The sequence below is a fragment of the Myotis lucifugus genome, unplaced genomic scaffold (assembly GCF_000147115.1).
Source record: "Myotis lucifugus unplaced genomic scaffold, Myoluc2.0 scaffold_231, whole genome shotgun sequence".
In the NCBI taxonomy this organism is placed as follows: domain Eukaryota; kingdom Metazoa; phylum Chordata; class Mammalia; order Chiroptera; family Vespertilionidae; genus Myotis; species Myotis lucifugus.
Window position 1 is genome coordinate 591,108 of NW_005871279.1, and position 22,366 is coordinate 613,473.

General features: G+C 42.3%; 1 protein-coding gene across 3 annotated transcripts in view; it reads left to right on the plus strand.

Annotated features, from left to right (window-relative positions):
- Window positions 1-22,366, plus strand: part of CRYBG3 (crystallin beta-gamma domain containing 3) — a 128,535-nt gene that overhangs the window by 41,539 nt on the left and 64,630 nt on the right. For all 3 annotated transcript variants that reach the window (XM_014464002.2, XM_006098357.3, XM_023762098.1), the window contains exons 4-7: window positions 4,904-10,907; window positions 13,110-13,154; window positions 13,618-13,733; window positions 15,179-15,326. In XM_014464002.2, the coding sequence (XP_014319488.1) occupies window positions 4,904-10,907; window positions 13,110-13,154; window positions 13,618-13,733; window positions 15,179-15,326 (6,313 nt within the window). The remainder of the gene's footprint in view (window positions 1-4,903; window positions 10,908-13,109; window positions 13,155-13,617; window positions 13,734-15,178; window positions 15,327-22,366) is intronic.

The window sequence follows — 22,366 nt, forward strand, 5'->3', positions numbered from 1 at the left end:
CACCACGGGGGCGCCCTCCACCTCAACCGGGGGCCTGTCCAATTCCAGAGACCGTATTACTCTCAGTGGGGATATTACTCAACTCATAAGGGCGGTTTAAAGACACAAGGGCCTTTCCTACTTCATGTGGGCATTTCAATACTCACGCGGGGTTTGCCGCTACTCCTGCAGGCCCGTTTCCACCTCCACGGGGGACAGTCCCGACCTCGCTGGGCCGTTTCAACCTCGCCGGTGGTCGTCCCTACCTGCTGGGGGGTCGTTTCAACCTTCCCGGGGGTCTCCCTCCCCTCACGCGGCCGTCCCAACCTTCACCAGGGACCGTCCCGACTCACCGGGGGCCGTTTCAACCTCACCGGGGTCGTCCCTACCTCACGGGGGCCGTTTCAAACTCACCGGGGTCGTCCCTACCACACCGGGGCCGTTTCAACCTGACCGGGGTTGTCCCTACCACACCGGGGCCATTTCAACCTGACCGGGGTCGTCCCTACCTCACGGGGGCCATATTGCTTTCTATAGTAGCTGCTTCCATTTGCAATAGAAGGAATATTTTCTACCCCAAAAAATGTTTATAACAATGTTGAGTCCATTAGATATTTTGTGTAACAAAAATATTCATTCAAAACTAATAAGGAGCCCTAGCCAGTTTGGCTCAGTGGATAGAGCATCAACCTGCAGACTGAAGGGTTGCGGGTTTGATTCTGGTCAAGGGCTGCCCGGGTTGCAGGCTTAGTCCCCAGCAGGGGGCGTACAGGAGGCAGCTGATCAATGATTCTCTCTCATCATGGATGTTTCTATCTCTTTTTCTCTCTCCCTTCCCTTCTGAAATCAATAAAATTACATATATATATATATATTTTAAAACTAATAAAAAGACCTGGCCAGTTTGGCTTAGTGAATAGAGCATCAGCCTGTGGACTGAAGGGACTCCAGTTCAATTTTGGTCAAGGTCACGTTCCTCCGTTGCAGGCTCCATCACTGGCCCCAGTCAGAGCATGTGTGGGAGGCAACCAATCAATGTGTCTCTGACATCAGTGTTTCTCTCCCCCCCATCCACCTCCTTTCACTCTCTCTAAAAATCAATGGGCTGAACCATTTTGGCTCAGTGGATAGAGCATCGGCCTGCGGACTGAAGGGTCCCAGGTTCGATTCCTGTCAAGGGCATGTACCTTGGTTGCGGGCACATCCCCAGTGGGGGGTGTGCAGGAGGCAGCTGATCAATCTCTCTCATCGATGTTTCTAACTCTCTATACCTCTCCCTTCTTCTCTGTAAAAAATCAATAAAATATATTTTTTAAAAAAATAAAATAAATAAAAATCAATGGGAAAATGTCCTTGGGTGAGGATTAACAACCAAAAAAAAACCCTAATAAGGATCTGTTTTATTTTATTTTTTAATATATTTTTATTGATTTCAGAGAGGAAGATAGAGGGAGAGAGAGAGATAGATCTGTTTTATTTACTTTAATTTAACCTCTACCTGAGAATTATTTTTATTATTTGAGGAGCTCATCAATAATACTATATACAGATATAGGTGATAACTTAGGACTATTTAGTTCTTTGTGGTCTCATTTTTATGTTAAAATCAATAAAAATGGAGTAACATACTAAAATCATACAAAACTAAAAGTAGCTAAATGTGAATTTTATCTTGGGGAGAAACAATGTTCTAAGCATGATAGCAATGGAAAGCAGGAAATGAAAGATCAGTAAAGTGGATTACTTACAATTTTCAAACTCGCTTATGTCAAGCGATATCATAACCAATGATACATTAAATTGGCAAACAAAAAAATTATATATGAAAAATGTCAGACCATGCTTTAACTGATAAGAATTTTAGACAATAACTTACAAATAGAATAAATGGGCAAACAATATAAACAAATCATTCAGATAAAAGAAATACAAACTGCTAATAAATAAGTGGAGAAAACGTATCCTCACTAGCAATCAGAGAAATGCAAACTAAAATAACTTTTCTCCTACTAAATTGATAGCAGTGATAATAAATGATGGTACTCTGTGTGTCATGTTGATAATGTCTAATGCAGTTGTGTACTGTTAGGAGTGAGGACACATTTTAGGGCAATGTGTATCAAGAACATTAAAAACCATGTAGATTATCTCCAGTAATAAATGTGTTTACTGAAACGTTATTTATAAGAATGTATAATTAGAAACAAATGTCCAATAGCAACAACAACAACAAAAGTTGAATTGGGTCCATTGTTCATAAAGAATGGTCTGAAGCAGTGCTATTGTAGATGTGGCCACAGATCATCATCAGCAGCAGCACCTGGGAAGCATTAGAAATGCAGATTATCTGATCCAGACCCACTGACTCAGCATATCTGGGAGTGAGACCCAGCAGTGGGCTACCTCTCCGGGCGATTTTGGTTCCAAAGTAATTTAAAAGGTGGGGATTTTGAGCCTGTTCTATGGGATTGGGTAGAATGGAAACTTTGTGCTTTTTCTTCTTTGGTTTTGATTAATAGGTCATTAAACAAACCAACAAAAAAATAATTTCCATGGCTGAAAGTCTTTTTAAAAGAACAGTTTATTAGACCATTGCTAGCAAAAAATAGAATACCTGTCTTGGGGCATGGAGCCTAAAGCACCAGCAGCATGGCTAGGTAGGAAGGACACGTCCATCATCTCCGATGGATGTGTCCTTTGTAGGCACTTTTATACATCAAACACGGGGAAGGGGGAAGAAAGATGCATGCCATCTGAAAGAATGTACATTAGCTGTAGGAAAGGGGTAGGAGGAGGTGCCGCGGGCAGCTCTGGGATGGGCGCAGCCCACTCCTGTGGCTTGGTGGTGGGCATCAGTCTGGCAAGCCCCCGTTTAGGCAAGAAGTGGAGGCTCCTGGGGATCGATGGTGCCTGACTAAAATTATCTGTGGAAATAGCCACCTGGAATTTAATCCGAAGTTCCATCAGATGTATAGAAATAGCAGTCTTTCGTCAGAACTGGTCCACAGCTATTAACAGGCAAACTCTTCTCTTTCTCTCACTCTCTGGGCTCTGTAATTGTAATTTGGAACATTTCAGAATTTTCGTCTTGACAGTCAGGTTTACTTCTTTGGTACTGAACAGTAGAAAATGGAAGAGGATACTGTGCCTCTTAATTCTTGTTGGTAAAGCCTTCCTTGTTAACAGATTACTTGTTTAAGGCAATTCACCAGAACCACCTCAGCAAAGAAAGGCGATTCTTGTTATTGTTTTGTTTTGTTGATTTATTTTTGTCTTTATTTTTTAGAAAGAGAGAGGAAGGAAAAGCGATAGAGATATAGGAACATCAATTGTCTGTCTTCTTCATGCCCCCTACTGGGGATCACCCACAACCCAGGCCTGTGCCCTGACCAGAAATCAAACCGGTGACCTTTTGGTTCATGGGTCTATGCTCAGCCACTAAACCACACTGGCCTGGCTGTTGTTGCTTTGTTTTAATCTATATTTCTTTTTTTAAATAAGGAAACAAGGCTCAGAAAAATATGTAACATCCCCCAAATCATACAGTTAATAACAATTAATAATAGAAATTAATAACAATAGGAACAGCTGGTGGAGACTGTGTAAGAAGTTTCCAAGTCCTCAAGGGCAAACCCTGGCTACCGGACCTACGATCACTGGGGTGTACCAAAAAATTCCACCATTCGCCACAGCTATTGCAGCGTTGGGACCTTTCCTTTTTACACAGCTAAGAAAAGTGATTCTTAAGAGGAAAGGAAAAGACCACTGGACATCCAGTTTGACTGCGATAACAAACTTCTTCCAGCCCAGCCTGAGAAATCAGATTTTGAATTATAGTTTTAGGAACTTCCTGTTGACAATTTTTAATTTGTTTAGGAATTATAAAAGTTGAATACCATTTTGGTTAATAGTTTATTTTGACAGTGTGAGTAAGGACTGCTTATAACCAATTTTAGATATTATGTAAATAATATATCTGGAGAAGCTATTTTCTAATCATTTGAGCATCTGCATTTTAAGTATTAAAGTTGTCTCTTTGGTTCTGTGATAAGAATTTATTGCAAGCAAGGATATATTTAATTTTTATTGAAATGAGAGTATTTGAGATATAAAATATTATTTAACATTAAGAGCCTATGCTTTTGAAATTCCTATGAGACTTCAGTTTTACGTACATAAAATTTTTAATTTATTTTAAGAAAGAATAATTAACTGAAGGTTTTACATTGTCTTTCTCATATAAAAATGCCCCTAATTTTTTAATAGTTTTTTTAATAATCAGGTGTATTAAAAAGGGTTAATAATTTAATTTAGACAAGTTAATAAAATAGCCTGTGCTGCATAATGCTATTACTATCGTATAAACATATTTTTTATCACTGTGAATCACAATTAATACAGAATTTAAACAAGTTACTACCTATATTTTGAAGTATATTTGAAAGAAATCCTCATCAAAAGGCAATGTAAATGATTTTATCTTCATGTAATTAAAAATAATAAACAGCTTTGTAATTGTATGTATAGTTGACTGTGCAAATTTCCTTTTTAATATCTATATGGCCTTTAAATATACCTGTTGAGTAACAATTTTTAGATTCTTTTCTATACACTAACTCATGCTTCCAATGTCATTTATATAGGAAGCTGCTTCTTTGTTTGGGTTGAAATGCTTTAAAAAGTTCTTTAATTCATATACTTTCAAAAGATTTATATCCACAATGAGAATTTCTATTGTCAAAGCTTTGCTGTAATTTGGAAAAACAAACTGCTGGTTTTATAGCTTTTCTCTACATAGAAAGGTGAAAAGCCTTCCCTATTATGAGATACACTTCACCAGAGTTTCTGGGATTACTCTTAAGGTGTTCTAATTATATTTTCTGATACTCTCATGCTGTTTGTGTTTTGTTTTGTTTATTCACAGACAAACAGATGGTAAACCAGAGAGGCCTTCAGTAACATATGCAACGTATCGAGGCCCCAGACAAATTAGGAAATTTTTGAAGCAACAGACTGTGTTAGAAACGGTGAATCCCTTGGACAGAGAAAATGAAAGTTCTGACTCTAGTACGAGCACACATACTGGCCCTAGGAATGAGATTGAGGTTGGGATGCGGTCATCTTTGTCATCATCTAGCACAGACATAGCTATGAAAGGACATATGCATGGAGACCTATTAGAAGATTCTGATTGTAGCAGAATAAGTCTCAACACAGAAAGCCATCTGAGAAACAACCCAGACGTGCTGAAGATTCCTTCTTCTAAGGATGTTTTAAATAAAAATGGCCCTGGGGGACCTGAGGGAAGTAGGCCATCCCCTTCTTCTGTGACTAACTCCAGCTTTGCTGTTGGAGAATCTGACTCACAGCAGCATTTAAGTCGTGTGCCAGTTTCTCAGACTGACGGAAACCTAGTGTGTTCCGCATTGTTTACAGGAAGTTGCAGCGGCTCAGTCCCTGGCCGTCCAGACTTTCAGAGGATAACTCCTACAGAGACTGCAACAGAAAAAAACAGCTCCATCGGGAGTGATGGGAGCCTGGTGCAAAGGGAAGAGCATGTCGAGCCTGAGCACCCTGCTGTTGCTGACGTGTCTTGTAGTAAATCTGATGGAAGTGACAGTACCCAACAGGAAAGTACAGATTTTCCGTGTCCAGATAAATCCATCAGGCATGAAGGCTTGCCGTCTCCAGAGAGTGAGTGTTCTGACACGCCACCTGTAGGTAACTCATCAGAACAGGCTGCCAGTCACACCGCTGCTCTTCAGAGGCATGCTGTGACAGGCACTGAACTTGTAAATGAAGGAAACAGGTCGTCTGCCCGAGATGCACAGAAAAATCCAGCTGTTACAGAAATCAGGCAAGAAACAGAAACTGTCTCAGTTGGTGAACCCACAGCTTCAAGTCATGCAAACCATGCAGAAGATGGAATTGAGTCATTACCCAAAGATACTGACCAGTTGTCTATAGCAGAACCCAAAAACCTTGATTTGGGGCCACATGGCAAAATGCCTCATGTTCTTAGAATCAATCAAAAGGCCCCTGCTGCTATAAAATGCATCAGTGAGTCACCAGGGGTAGCCTGCCTAGAAAACAAAATAACCCCTGAACTGTCCTTCAGACTCCATAGAAATCACATTTCAGACTCTCTTCCCGACTCTGAGAGTCCTCAACAAGCTCAAGTATCACTTGATACCAGAACCTCTCTTACCCTTGACTGTGAAAAATCAAATTCCAGTGCTTCATCTCCCCCCATTGTTTCTGGAATTAGTATGCTGAGCAGGTTGGATGTGCCTGTTTTAAAGATTGAGGGGTCTTCTGTGCTCATTGAAACAGGGGATGTCAACATTGTTGGTGTTTCCAGTGAGCCTGGTGGGTGTCGAGAAGAAAATGTGGCGAATCACATTGACGCTGCCGACGGGAAGAGTCCTCCAGTTTGCCTTCACCCTGGGCACACGTCTGTGATTCTTGAATCCAAGGATGTTCTTCCTAATAGTGAAAAATGCCAGGTTCCACTAGACCCTGAAACCAGTGACACCCACCTGAGGGGGGCGGACTCGAGATTGGAGGATGAAAACCTCTCTGAGCATCACAGTTCCATTTCCTCTCAGGACCCTCATAAAGCAGAGTTAATGCGTTCAAACAGCGGAGCGAGGAAAAGCACTATGGAGAAGTCTGGTTCTCTTTCCTTGGACACCAAAACTAGTAACGTTGCTAAAGTTTTCTCAAAAGCTGAAGTCGATGGTCAGAATAGTGTTCCTGTGGAGTCACATTCTGGAAGAGGAAAAACTATAGCCCTCTCCGAGATACCTGTTTCCCACACAGACCCTGGAGACATTTCTCAGGATAAAATTTCTTCTCCATTTGAAATTACAGGTGTGCCAGCAAAGCCTATCTTATCAGAGTTAACCTCTCCAGAGGCTGAACAGGACAAAAGTTGTCAATTGGTGGATCATAATGAGCTTAAAGAGAAATATTCAGATGCTGGACTTAATGAGAATTGCCAAACGGAGGTTTCTCCTTCTGTCTCCAGATATCAAGGTGTAAAGGAAACAGAGGTAGAAGTGTTGGCTTATGCTTCTGCTTCTCTCAGAAGTAATACACCTGGGATTTTACCTCCCATTCATGATGAAAAAGCCAACACTTGTGTGAGTTATGAACCTTCAGATATTTGTGGGACTGAAAAGATATCAGGTTTCTCAGAAACAGCAGAACTCAGCCTAACTAATACTTGCCCCAAATGCCAAGAAACTGACAGCACAAAAGTAAATTCACCTTTTCTGGGGTCTGACATCACTTTGGAAAAAAACACTTTTGCACCTGAAGATGCAAGCTTTCTCAGTGTTCCTTCTGTGCTCAGATCTGAAAAGGAAGCCTCGTCTCAGGGAAAGAAAGGTGGGGTTGACAGCATGCCTTCCTCTAGTAAGGCCGAAGGAGTCAGCATGGTCACGAGTTCACATAATCCCCAGGATAATTTTGGTTCTGCAGAAGTTGCTATAGATACCACACATGAAGGTGCCTTAACTAACCGGCTGTACCCCGATAGCTCTTATTTGGAATTGGAAGCATCTGTACCAACAGGGGCTGAAGTGACCTCCTTTCAGGGACATTTTGGTAATCATACTGGGATGGTATCTCTGGATTTCCCAACTGCTGCCCCGTTTGACAGGCCCATGGAAGCAGAGGCGGGAGCAGTTGCTGGGGCCCCGGCGTCAGTTAACAGCTCCCGCCAGCAGTGTTCTGAAGCCTCTGCTGAGCACCAGCTCGGGGCCCTCAGAAGCGGTTTGCTGAAAAAGGCTGACACGTTGATTGGTGAGATCTTTGATTCTGTTAGGGAAGACCTGAAATCCAAACACACAGTTGATATCTGCCAAGAGCATCTGGCCAAAGACGGCATCATGGATCCTGGCGCCCTGCCAGAAGGCACGTCTGAGGAGAACCCAGCGGAGGCTCCACTGCCGGGGACCCAACTGACAGAGCATTGGGAAGAGCAGGACTTGGGAAACATGGCAGGAGTCCAGGGGGAAGAAAAGGCCTGTGTTTCGCCTACACCTGGTGAGGAGAGTCTCCTTTTTGATTCTGATAGAATGAATGTATCTTGTTTGTTAGAAGATCAAGCTAGGGAATTAGTCAGTGAGATTATTAATTCAGTCCAAAAACATATAACAAATGATGCTTTTGAAGACACTGAGACTACCTGGGATTCTGAACTTCAGGCTAATACTCCAAAAATTCTGAACAGTGAGAGTGTTAAGCCTCCTGTGAGGGAGTTGGTGGTGTCAAAACAGGTAGTAAATCAAAGCACATGTGAAATTAGTGAAAATAAAGTATTAGGTAGATTCTTCTCTGTAAGTAACACAGAGTCAATTAAAGGAAACGGAGCTGGACAGTCTGATGGTATAAACTTGCAGGAATCAGATACTGTTTTACTAGCTGAAGACTTGCCCCATAAAGGGTCAGACGATAGGGTAGAAACACATGTACTTCTCAAAAAGGACTCTAAAGAGAAAATGGAAATAGAATGTGTGAATAATCAAAAAACTTGGACAGAGGATACTGGAACTCTTGTATTAAATGTCCAATGGCCTCCGTGCGCAAATGATGACATCCGTTTACCTGGGACATCCAAAAGCAGTTTGTCTGATAGTCTTGTGTGTATGCCTGAAAAAGGCTTGCTAGCATACAGTAATAAGAGCATACCCCTCGCAATGTCAGAAGTAGGGGAAGTGCACAAAAAGGATGCTGAAGGAAATATAGGAAACATTGAGCTTATCCCTTCCATGTTAGAAATAGGAAAAACAAACCAAAAGAATGCTGAATTAAGTGTTATGAAAAATGAGGCAGTCCCCCTTATGTCAGAAGTGGGAGGAACACATAAAAGGGATGATGAATTGAATGAGACAAAAGCTGAGCCCACGGCTGACAGTTTTAAAATGCAAGAAGTACACCAAATGCATACTGAGGGGTATCATGAAAAAACTGAGGGAATACCTGCCCTTTTAGGAATGGAAAAGGCATGTAAGATGGGGGATACTGAAAGGGATGTTGGCAAAACTGACGTGATGCCTGTTATGTCAGAAGTAAAAAATATCTGTCAAAAAGAGGCCGAGGGAATTACTGGAAAGACTGAAGTGATGCCTGTTAAATTGGGAATGGAAAATATTTGCCAAAAGCATGCTGAAGGTGATGTTGGCAAGACCGGGGTGACATCAGTTGTATCAGAAATAGAAAATATCTACCAAAAAGATGCTGAGGGGTTTACTGAAAAGGCTGAAGTGATGCCTCCTGCATCAGAAATAGAAGATATTTACCAAAAGGATGCTGAGGGAGATATGGACAAAACTGAGGTGATGCCCATTATGTTTGACGTGGTAAACATCTACCATGAAGATTCTGGGGGGGTTGCTGAAAAGACTGAAAGGCCTGTGTTGGGAATGGAAAACAGTTACCAAATGGATGCTGAAGGAGTTACTAGGAAAACTGAAAAGGTGCCTTTTGCATTGGAAGTGAAAAAAATACCCAAGAAGGCAGCCCCTGCCTCTCCAGAAATGGGAAAAGCGTGCAAGAGGGATGCTAAAGAGACAGTTAGAACGATTGTGTCCATGCCCTCTATGATAGAGATGGAGAGAACAGCCCCAGAAGATTCTGATGGGACTGTCAGGAAACACCAAGTGTTACCTGCAGTGGTAGATGTAGGAAAAACATATGGGACAGGTCTGGAATTGCCTGTTACACAAGCAGAGGCCATGCCTCCCATATCTGAACCTGAAAAAGTACCCCAAGATTATGCTGAAGAGAGTATTGGAGAAATGGAGGAAGAGCCCACTGAAGTAAAGGAAGGCTTGATAACGCGTGACAACAGACTTGCTTCCTATTTCAGGGGATATGAACCGCCTACGTTAAGTAAGGATTTTGAAGGCTACCCTGCCTTAGCAATGCCAGATTTTCAACCTGTGGATACTATAGAAAGGCTAGACAGAAGAACATCTGTTACTGCAGTAGATAACAAAATAAGAAATCTAGGAGATGGTTACGATAAAAGAGAAGACTCTAACTTAGCCTTCATTTCTCAGGCTGAACAAGAAAACCCTTCCTTCACTATATTGTATGAAGAACCCCTTCAAGGTGAAGACAAGTGTGCTCCTGCTGAAGTGAGGAGAACCTGTCCCTCGTTTCCTGATGCACCCCCTGGCAGCATACCTGTTGTCACATGTGAAAGATCCGAGAGTAGAACTGACCTGGTCCATCATTTTGAAAGAGGTACTAAATTAGGTGAGAACTTTGATAGTGATAGTTCAGAAATGTTCTTATCAGTGGAAGCCAAAAGGTACAAAATTTATCCCTTAGCTTTGTCTCCCATCTATGAGGATGACAGCTCTCAGGAGGACATTGTATCCAACGAGGTCTCACCTGGTCATCATGGCTCCACAAAGTCTAGGGATAATGCCAACCAGCCCTCTTCTGTTTTATCACTTCTCCAGTCGGTGTCAGAGCGCTTAAAGATGAATTTTGATGAAGAGGAGAGGCAGGAGTTAGGGGAAGAGGAAGAAGAGTCATTGTATAAGGGAAGTCTCAGAGCTAGCAGGAGGGAATCTGTTGCCTTCAAGTGGACAGATCCTTCCAGCACGTTTGACTCTGATGATGACCAGGAAAGGACTGGAATTTCTAAGAATTTATCTGTGAAGGCAAAGGAACCTACAACTCCCAATCTGCAAATTGGGCTGTGGCCAGAAAAGGCCTCATTTCTACAAAAGTCTGACCTTACTTCTAAACTACATTCTTCTGTAAAGAGTGCTTATCATCAGTATTTGCAGACTTCCAAAACCCACTCCTCAGAAAAAGGAGCCCGATTTGGTGGGACTTTGCAGGAACCAGCTTCAAAATATTTCCGTGCTCAAGACAACTCAGGCAGATTAAGCCCATTCATAGAGGTAAGTCATTTTGATTATTAACTAGTGCTTAAGTGAAGTAGTGCTTGGGTCATTAAACGACCTAGAAACTTAAGAAAAATCAATGTTTTGATGTGTAAAGATTGTTTTTAAAAATATCAGAGGTTAATTTATTCTTTGGTTGAACTGTAGCATAAGTTATGTATTTTTAGCTAAGTTGTTACATTGAGAAAAAAATTTAGCTCAAAATTTAAAGGCAGAGAAGCAAGTTATTTTTCCAGTTCTTTGCTATATTTAGTTTTGTTTTTAATTTTTAATTGATTTTTAGAGATAGAGGAAGTGAGGGAGAGAGAGAAACATCTATGTGAGAGTAGAACATTGATAGGCTGCCTCCTACGTGCCCCTTATGGGGGATCAAACCCACAATCCGGGCATGTGCCCCAACCAGCAAGGGCAGTTGTTGTTTTTTTAAATCCTCACTAGAGGATATGTGTGGTTTTATTTAATTATTGATTTTTTTAGAGAGAGAGAACGGGGGAGGAAAGAGGAGAGAGGAGAGAGAAGAGAAACATCGGTGTGAGAGAGGAACATCGATAGGCTACCTCCAACATGCACCCCGACCAGGGACTGAACCCACAACCAAAGTATGTGCCCTGACTAGGAATCAAACCCATGACCCTTTGGTGCATGGGATGACGTTCTAACCAACTGAGTCACACCAATCAGTACTATCATTGGTTTTTAAACTAAATTAAGTTACAAGATTCTGAATTTCTCTGACTATATGTGAGAAAAATTGATACTTTCGCCCAGCCAGTGTGGCTCAGTGATTAAGCCGTAGGAGGTCATAGTTCTATTCCCAGTCAGGTTTGGGCTCCATTTCCAGAGTGGGGTGTGTAAGAGGCAGCTGATCAATGATTCTCTCTCATCACTGATGTTTCTATCTATCTTCCCCACTCCCTTCCTCTCTGAAATCAATAAAAATATATATTTTTAAAAATTGATACATTTTTTGAGCTTATGTATCTCATGAAAATATTTCATAGTAGTTGGAAATATTTTAAATACTTAAAAATATTTTAACTGTTTGCTTAACAGCCTCCTCTCACTTTAGTTGCTCATGTTATTGTTCATTCAAAGCAGGGCAATGAACAGCCTAATTCCAAGAAAAAGAGCTGATAACATTATAGTTGGAAAATGTTTTGAAATTCAGTTACACTTTTCTTTGACTTAGAAATGTTTAAATGGCTAATGTAGAATATTCATTGAACATGGGACTTTCCTCTCTGGCATTCTCAAGACTATGGAACAGGGGTCCTCAAACTTTTTAAACAGGGGGCCAGTTCACTGTCCCTCAGACCGTTGGAGGGCCAGACTATAGTTTTAAGAAAAACTATGAACAAATTCCTATGCACACAGCGGCGGCAAAAACACCCGGCGGGCTGGATAAATGTTTTCGGGGGGCCGCATGTGGCCCGCGGGCCGTAGTTTGAGGACCCCTACTATGGAACTTTCTCTAGGGGTCCAAAGCCTGTACCTTTACATGGAATAGCCTTAGGAGCAAATAGTAATACTTGAATACCAGCCAACAGCTTGCAAGGCAAAGTCATTTTTAAAAAATGATTTAAATAAGTGTTTCTTTAATGCCTCCCTGTTGTCTACCAAATCAAGTGGAACCTCCTCACTCTGTATTACAAGGCCCCCAAATTCTATTTGTGCAGCCTTGCCTCCTTATGCTCTGGTTCACACCCTGTGTTTCCTACCAACATACTTCTTCTCGGGTTCTCTTCCTGGACTTTTTTTCTACGGCCATATTTTTTCACTCATTGAATTTCTGTTTTTCAAGGTCTTCTCCATCCCACTTCCTCAGACAAGCCTCTTCCAAATCTTTTCCTTTACCTCCCTCCACGCTGGTGCCATTTGCCTTAACTTTCATAACCTGGCATTTTCTTTCATAACCTGGTATTTTACCTGTGGGTTTAACTTAGCCCCCCACCCCTTAGAAGAGTCATGAGAGTGCAATCAACTATTTCTCCCTTCCAAGCCATAAGCTTCCTGAGGGCAGAGACAACACATTTTCCTCTATATTTACCTTTACTTCTTTGTAACACCTAGAGGTACACCTTGCACATAATGTCACCAAGTAAATGTGAGAAATTTGATTTGTGATGGCTGAGAAAGTGAACAATGTATCTTTCCACTGATGTTTCTTAAGGCTTACTTCTTCCACGTTTATTATTTCAGAATGTTGACATACAAACTCTGAGGTGTAACCCAAGACCTGGAAAGGTAAGCATAAGTTTTTTTCTTTCTTTTTATTTTTTTATTTTTTATTGATTTTAGAGAGGAAGAGAGTGGGAGGGAGAGAGAGAAACATTGGTGATGAGAGAGAATCATTGATCAGCTGCCTCCTGCACGCCCCACACTGGGGATCAAGCCAGCAACCCGGGTTTATGCCTTGACCAGTTCATAGGTCGATGCTCAACCACTGAGCCATGCCAGCTGGGCAGCATAAGATTCTTACATAGACTAATATATAATATGAAAAATATAGTTACTATTAGGCTTAAGGAGTTTTAAGTAAAGACTTTGAGCTGACTTAGAAAAGGATTATTTTATTCAAGGATTTAACATCTAAAGTCATGTCTACTTTATTTACTCAGGATATTTTATTTTCTAGATTCTAGGACTTTTTACAATTTTAAATGCATTTTTAAAGTTAGTTATTGTGCCTGTTTTCTATATGTTGCAGATCGTTATCTATGATCTTCACGGAAGTAATTATAAACAAGAGGTCTACTGTAGTATTCTCGATGCTACATCATGGACCTTTCCAAATGGGGTACTGATAAGAGTTGTAAGAGGCTGGTAAGAGATCTCTTAAAATTTTATAGCATCCCCCCCCCCAAATTAAATGTTTGGTTGCCATTTATACTTTCGTATTTTTTTTTTATTAAAGTCACATTCCCTTTCCCCTCTTTTTTGACAGAATATTTTGAAGCATTATTAGTGTTTTAGAACTTAGTTAGAGGCCTGGTGCACGGATTCGTGCACCATTGGAGCCCCTCGGCCTGGCCTGCAGGGATAGAGCCAAAACCGGCTCTCCAACATCCCCCAAGGGGTCCCAGATTGTGAGGGCTCCCTCCGCTCTGGTTCCGGGTGCATCACCCAAGAACCACAGCTGCCAATTCACCGCAGCTCTGCAGCTCCTGCATTGAGCATCTGCCCCCTGGTGATCAGAGCGCGTCATGGCTACCGGTCGGAGCATCTGCCCCATGGTGGTCATTGTGCGTCATAGCTACCGGTTGGACAGTCGCTTAGGCTTTTATATACATAGATTGTTCTGTTTCCTGTGGCAGCAAATATAGGCTGTTCTTAGTGCTTAAAGCCAACAGTAAGTGGCAAGAGCTAATATACACAATATAACAATCAATACCATTGTGTAACTGCATTATTCACATGACAGATTTGGCAAGTTGAGCTGAAGGCTTCAGTTGAATCAAGCATAGTTTTGAAAATGAGTTTGAAGTTTGTGGGATGCTAAGAATGTGAAAGCCACATACTTAGTCATTTGTGCAGCTGACCTGCTCAAAACATGAAGTATTCTTTGTATGTTGTCAAAATGCGGGGGGAACCTCACTTGTTCTTATGGACTATATCCCATGGGTATGTCGAGCTGGGACTTCTTTGCCCAGTATTTGAGTTACCCACTGGTCAGTAGTCGTGCTGTAAGCATTAAGTAGTGCTGGCTTCATGTAGTAAAATGGGACACACGTCCTCTGTTAACCAGTGACAGGAAAATTAGAGTAGAAGTGGAATTTGGAATAGTTAAGCAACTGCTTTTATTATAAATTTGTAACTTTGTGTGTACAACATCTATAAAGTGCATATATACATAAATATAGGGATAGGCATGGATTATAGTATTATGTTCAGGAAGTATTACTTCCAAGTTTATTTTTTCTTATACTGTTTGTACTTAAACTAGCATATACAGTGGGGTCTTGACTTACGAGTGTCCCGACTAACGAGTTTTTTGAGATATCAGCTATCTCTCGGCCAATTTTTTGCATTGAGTTGACAGAGTAATTTGAGTTAATGAGCTCCTTAACGAGCTCGGTCTCGGAACGAATTAAACTTGTAAGTCAAGGCCCCACTGTATATCATTTCAAAAATAGGATTTTATGCTAATAGTAGAAAATCACTCAGATTTAAAAATGCAAATAGATAAAATGGTCTATGACTTTTCTTTTGCTTTATGCTTCATTTCTTAGAAAATCAATTATAACTGATCATGCTTTTATGTTTTTCAGCTGGATTTTATATGAGAAACCACATTTCCAAGGTCAGAAATGTGTGTTAGAAGAAGGAGAAAAGGTATTAAATCGTGACTGGATCCTTCAGAACAGAATGCATCCACAGAGAAACTTTGTATTGGGTTCTATCAAACGTGTTATAAAGGTAAGAGAACTGTTGATTTCTTCTATTTTTTATTTTGTTTTGTTTGTCACGTAGTAAAGCTGTACTTTGGCCTAGCAATGTTTAGAAATGGTTGCCATAATTGGTGCTAATTTCATTGATCTTTGTTATCTATAATAGTAAAAACGTAATATGCAAATCGACCGAACAACCGAACAGCAGAATGACTGTCCAAATGACCTTCCGGATGACCACACTATGACACCCACTAGCACCAGGCCAGCCAAGGCGGGTGCGATGCGATTGGTCAGGGGGCCGGCCATCGCTCTATGATCACCCTACAAAGGGAGGCCCAGGCCACCGACCAGTGGGCTGCATCAAGTGGGCGGGGCCTCCCTCTGCAGAGGCAATCCATTGAGGAGCCCAGCCGGGTGGGTGGGGCCTACCTTTTTGGAGTGATCGATCGTGGGGTTCCCAGACTGTGAGAGGGCACAGGCCAGGCTGAGGGACCCTCCCCCCGCCAAGTGCACGAATTTTGTGCACTGGGCCTCTAGTATTAATTATAATATTTCATATTATACATATTAAGTGAATGCTAATTTAAAGTATTAATGGTAAGCTGGGCCATAAAATCATACATGACATTATATATATACTAGAGGCCCAGTGCACAAATTCGTGCATGGTTGGGGTCCTTGGCTTAGCCAGTGATCAGGGCTGGTTGGGGCGGGGGCGGGGGGCTGGACTGCTGGGCGGAGGGACCACAGGCAGTTGGCTGGCAGGAGGGACTGTGGGAGGTTGGCCAGCCACGGGAGATTGGCTGTGGGAGCACACTGACCACCATGGGGCAACTCCTGCATTGAGCGTCTACCCCCTGGTGGTCAGTGCATGTCATAGCAACCAGCTGACTGGTCGTTCGGTCGCTTAGGCTTTTATATAGTTTTTTTTAAAGCAGTAGAAATATATCATCAGGCATCTTTAGGAAAATAATTGATATTTCCAAATATCTTTTTTTTAGTATAGATTTCTTCTCCTTTGTGTAGTTCTGAGAGAGAAAGAGAGCAAGAGAGAAGGAGAAGGAGAGAAATAAAGGGAGTGTTAGGAGAAGGAAGGAATGGGGAGAGGAATAGAAGGTGCATTGCCTATTTTTATTTTCTGTTTAGAAAATGTTATTTCATACTAAGATGAGAAGTCTTTCCGTATAAAACACATTTTGTGGGTAGCCCTGTGGTGGTTTGAGGAGTGAATTAGTGATAATGTCAGATGTCAGATAAGGGAAGCAAGCTCCATGTTTCTTAAAGTTCCTTCAGTGGTAACATAGCACATGATTTAGTTTAATTACTCCTATGGTACTCAAAAGACTTTTTTTTTCAAATTATGAAGATTTCTTTTATATGCGTAAAATGGAAAATTATGATGATATGAATTGATGTTATTAAATTCTTGATAATTGTAGATAGCATACAGAAAAACTCATATTATCATAAAGGGGTGTCTGCATGTATTATGTGTAATACTTTCTGCAAAACTATAACAAACCTGTGTCTACAAATATCTGTGTCTGCTTTTGGACCCAGTACTGTGATGGGTATTGGGAATAGAAAAACAAGTGAGATACAGTCTCGTGCTTCAGGTTATTCAACGTCTAGGGAGAGACAGTGGAGTCACACGACCACATGATGTAAGAAGTTATCTGCAAGGCCTAAGGACGCACAAAGCAGAGACACCTGCCTGGAGGGGGTGGCACCAGATTGGAATCTTGAGAGAATAAACAGGAGTTGGGCAGCGGAGGAAACGCGAGGGAGTCCTGGCAGGGTTTTTTTGGTGCTGCAAGGAGATCAATGGTCTGGCATAAAGGACAGTGTTTCTCTATAGGGCTCGCTTAATTGGCTGACTCACTAGAAATTCCTTGAATGAATAATTAGTTTGTAGGTGGAATCGTCCAAGATTTAAATAACATGGTTTTGTGCCCTCCTTGTGAGTGTCAGGCACCATGCCAGGCCTGGTGAGGAAAGAAAGATGAATAAGATGTTGAAAGCAGCTACCTCCTAACCCACTCCACCCAATCAAACAATAATAAAATCAAACAAAAGAAACAGTCTGTTAAGAATGTCTATAAAGCGGTATTTGCACATCTGTCATTTGCTTAGAATATATTATAAGAAAGAATAAGTCATGCTTGCATTTTTTTCCTTCTTCCATTGTTTGTTCTTGGAATCTTATTTAAATTGCAGTGTTAGTGCCCACATATCTTGAACAGGCTAGCAACTTTCAGTGAGGAAGGAAAATAAAACTATTGAGCATTGAATGGAAAAGGCATTAGCATTGTTCTAAGTATTTAACAAAGTAAGAATTGAGCATCAAACTGCTTCCTTTCTCCAAAAGTGTCAAAATGCTGGTTATGGATAACTTTGCTTCATGGTGGCCATTCCAAATTCACCGAGGCCTACGCCAACTTACCTTGTTTCGTCATCTTTTAGATGCTGTACTCGGACTAGTCAAAACTTTAAAGATAATACTTCCAATGGTGTTTTTCACTTTGCTGTGAATAGATCAGGTGCCATCCATTATTGTGGAATCTGCTCTAGCTCATCTCTGCCCCAGTGAAAATAACTGGGGGTGGGATAGCAGCGCAGTGAGTCTTGTGTCAAGTGCTTTCTTTTCTCAAATAGAGGATATGAATATTGCAAATTATACTGTGTTTATGTTTACCATGCATTTAATTTTTTTTAAGGAATGACATTTTTCTTATGGTCAGAAGTTACATAGGTTGTGTCCTCATTAATGAACCAAGAGGGAGAGATGTTAGGTCAGTGACTGAAGTATTTATGTGAGGTGGAGACAAATAGATTTTCTTACTGTTCTTTTTTAAACTGCAATTCATTCCCACTCTTTTTCTATCCTGCAGTTTTTTCTCCCTTCCAACTAATTGCTTTAATAGTCTAAGCTGGCAAATTTCACCAAAATATATTTGTAAAGTATATCATGGCTAGAAAAGTCTGGAAGGAAGCCATATAAATGTTTCTTTACTGAGAGTAAACTGTTTATTGTTGCTAGGCTACTATAAAGCACCCTTCCGTCGCTAGTGTTTACTACCTTTGACCATCTAGAATTATGCAAGTCTTGCAAAAGACTTTATTTCTTGAGTAGAAACCATGAAGAAGCTAGAACTTAGTGAAATATTTTTTAATCAACTGGAGAAAAAAAATTGATCCTCTATTAAAGACAGTTGAGAGTTTAAGCATTCTTATTTTTGTTTATTTTTTCATTTTTTTAGCCATTGTCATGCATGTTCCATTATGCTGTTTCCTTCTGTGTTGTGGCCGACTTGAATGCCTCCTAGCTTTTTCCCTTTTAAAGTGCACCACCCAAACATTGTTTGTACAACACAATGCAGAGGAAGCTTGTTTGTGTGAGACACTTAGTGCTATGCTCTGTTCCTGCCCCTCAAACCCCAGGGGAACATGAGTATGGCACAGTTCTGTTCCTAGAACTCTATTATTCACAGCAAACAAAAGAGCATTGAAGATTGACAGGTGACTATTGTGGACATTTCTGGCTGTTTTTGAAAAGAAACTTTAGAATGAAATAATTTTTTATACTTTAAAGAATGTTTTAGGTAATGGCTTTTTACTGTATTGCATTTTAGAACTAACTTTCTGAAAATAAAATGTATCAATTTGCTTGCTTTTACATAGGGAGAATTATTAATAATGATTAATAAGAGAACTCAGTTTGGAGAAAGGTTAAAAAATTAGAAATTTACAGTTTTAAAATTGCAAAATTGATTGTGATAAAAAATACAATTGTTCAGTCCAGTAAGTGTCACCTCTGATTGTTAACTGCATTTACCTATTTTATTAAAGTACTAGAGGCCCAGTGCACAAAAATGTGTGCACTTGGGGGGGAGAGGGAGTCCCTCAGCCCGGCCTGTGCCCTCTCGCAGTCTGGGACCCCTCGGGAGATAATGACCTGCTGGCTTAGGCCTGCTCCCGGGTGGCAGAGGGCAGGCCCAATCCCTAGGTGCAGCCCCTGGTCAGGTTCAGAGCAGGGCTGATTGGGGAGTTGGGGCGCCGCCCCCTGTCATGCACAGAGCAGGGCAGATCGGGAGGTTGCGATGCCACCTCTAGTCACGCTCAGGGTAGGGCCGATTGGGGGGTTGTGGCGCTGCCCCCTATCACGCACAGAGCAGGGCCCATCAGGGGTTAGGAGCTCCCCCTGTCATGCACAGAGCAGGGCCAATCCGGGGGTTGAGCAACTTCCCCCCTTCACTCACAGAGTAGGGCCAATAGGGGAATTTGGGCACCGCCCCCTGTCATACACAGAGCAGGGCGGATCAGGGGGTTGGGTCGCCACACTCTGTCACACTCAGGCAGGGCCAATGGAGCAGGTTCTGGCTCTACCCCTATCACGCACAGAGCAGGGCCCATCAGGGGGTTAGGGAGCTCCCCCCTGTCATGCACAGAGCAGGGCTGATCAGGGGGTTGGGGCACCTTCCCCTGTCACAAACAAAGCATGGCGGAAAGGGAGGTTGTGGCCCTGCCCCCTGTCACACACAGAGCCGCAGGGCGATCAGGGGGTTTGGGCGCTGCCCCCTGTCACGCTGATCCAGGTGCTGGGTGGCATATTACCCTTTTACTATATAGGATAGAGGCCTGGTGCACGGGTCGGGGCTGGCTGGTTTGCCCTGAAGGGTGTCCTGGATCAGGGTGGGGGTCCCCACTGGGGTGCCTGGCCAGTCTGGGTGAGGGGCTGAGGGCCGTTTTCAGGCTGGCGGGTGACTGAAGCTCCCAACCGCTCTTTTTTTTCTTTTTCTTTTTTATTCTGGGCCAGCTTTGCTCTGAGGCTTGGCTCCAGCTCTGAGGCCTCTGCTGCTGAAAGCAGGTATCTGGTTTGTTTGGGTTCTATAATCGAAACACTGTTTAAACTCCAGCTCTAAGATCCTGGCTGGCTGAAAGCAGGTTTCTGGGGTTTTGTTTAGCTTCTATATTTGTAACAATGTTTCAAACTTCAAGCTCAGAGGCCTGCAGCGGCAGGCAGGGAATGTTGGAGTCCTCCGTCACTGAAGCAAGCAAGCCTCATGTTCGCTTCAAGCTGCCTGGCTGCCGGCCGCCATCTTGGCTGGCAGTTAATTTGCATATCGCCCTGATTAGCCAATGGGAAGGGTAGTGGAGTTACAGCTAATTACTATGTTTCTCTTTTATTAGATAGGATAGTCATCATTTGAATTTCATGATGACCTAGATGAGGATTTTGCTGCTGAAACTTAAATCATAGAATAAAACACCCACGCCTACTGAGATAGACTGTGTGTTCAGAAAGAAGCACATCTGGCCGAAACCGGTTTGGCTCAGTGGATAGAGTGTCGGCCTGCGAACTGTAAGGTCCCAGGTTCGATTCCGGTCAAGGGCATGTACCTGGGTTGCGGGCACATCCCCAGTGGGAGATGTGCAGGAGGCAGCTGATCGATATTTCTCTCTCATCGATGTTTCTAACTCTCTATCTCTCTCCTTTCCTCTCTGTAAAAAAATCAATAAAATATATTTTAAAAAAAGAAAGAAAGAAGCACATCTGTACTTTCAGGAAAGGAAAATAATTGTGGTTTTGATTCCCTAAGAAAAGTTGAGGTCATTTTTTACTTAGAACTTGACTATTTAAAGACTAGAGGCCTGGTGGAAAAAATTTGTGCTCTCGGGGGGGTCCCTCAGCCCGGCCTGCGCCCATTTGCAGTCCAGAACCCCTTGGGGGATGTCCACCCGTCAACTTAGGCCCACTCCCTGGGGGATCAGGCCTAAGCTTGCAGTCAGACATCCTTCTGGCAGCCAGGGAACCCTCGGGGGATGTCTGACTAAAGGCTTAGGACCTCAAGGGAGCTGTGATGAGGAAGCTGGGGTGACAGAGGAGCCACGCTGTCCCGCCCCGCCACCCTGGGTCGGTCGCACACAGGATGCCCGGGCGGGCCAGCCGATCGCTGCTGCCCTGCCCAGCCGCCCCGGGTCGGGTCGCACACGGGACGCCTGCCACCCCAGGTCACAGATAGCAGGCCTGGATGGGGGCAGGGCAGGCGGGATGGCGCTGTCCCACCCTGCCTGCAGTATGCAAATTAGCCGCCATCTTTATTGGTGGTTAATTTGCATATCGCACTGATTAGCCAATGGGAGGTGTAGGGAAGGTAAAGTCAATTACCATGTTTGTCTATTATTAAATAGGATTTTCATAAGTAAGAGTACAGAGGACTATCTCTGTAATTTCAATGGGGGAAACATTTACAAAGCATAAAGAGGCCAGAGAGGGAGTGAAGAGAGCATGGAGACCAGTATGACCGAAGAGTTATGGAGATTAGTATAGATTGCTAGGTTGGTACCGTGTTATAGAAAGGGAAACCAATATAAATTTGATGTGCTTGGGTCTTGAGTCAAGGAGTGTCATGAGGAAAGTGGTGTTCTAACAAGCCCAGCTGTATGAAGAGTGGCTGGCACTTGACTGGTGGTATAGCCCCATAATCAAAGTCTTGGCCTTGATGAAGGACTTTGAACGTGGGAATAGATAAGAGATAAACACAAGTGAAATTTTAAGGAAGGTCTGACAGGACATGGTGACAGTGGATGTGTGCCGGAATGTAGGTCAAATTTCATAATGCCTTTCTTCTTCAAGTCAACTTGTACTAAAGAAAATAAAATGCCACAAGTAGAAAAACAGATTTCCTTTACCCTCATCTCTAATTTCTACTTCTTTTGTCAATGTAAATTAGATAACACACTGAGGGTGTAGTACCTCTTTGCTATTTATTTTTTAATGTTGCTCATGAGATCAGCTTTTACTTAACCTTTCCTCCCTGTGGCTCTGTTGTGCTTCTAAGAAGGAAGGCTTACAGGTGTTTGGCACTCAGATAGTTTGGTAACTCTGAGCATGCTTCATGGAACAAGACTTCTACAAACAAAGCAGAAAATATTGGAGTAATACTTTTTCAATCACTAATATTTATAATTTTCATCATATCAGCATAACTTCTTAGAAAAATGTATTGGTTGGCAGATAGGAGGGGGTTGGGAAGATGGGTGAAAAAGTGAAGGGATTGGGGA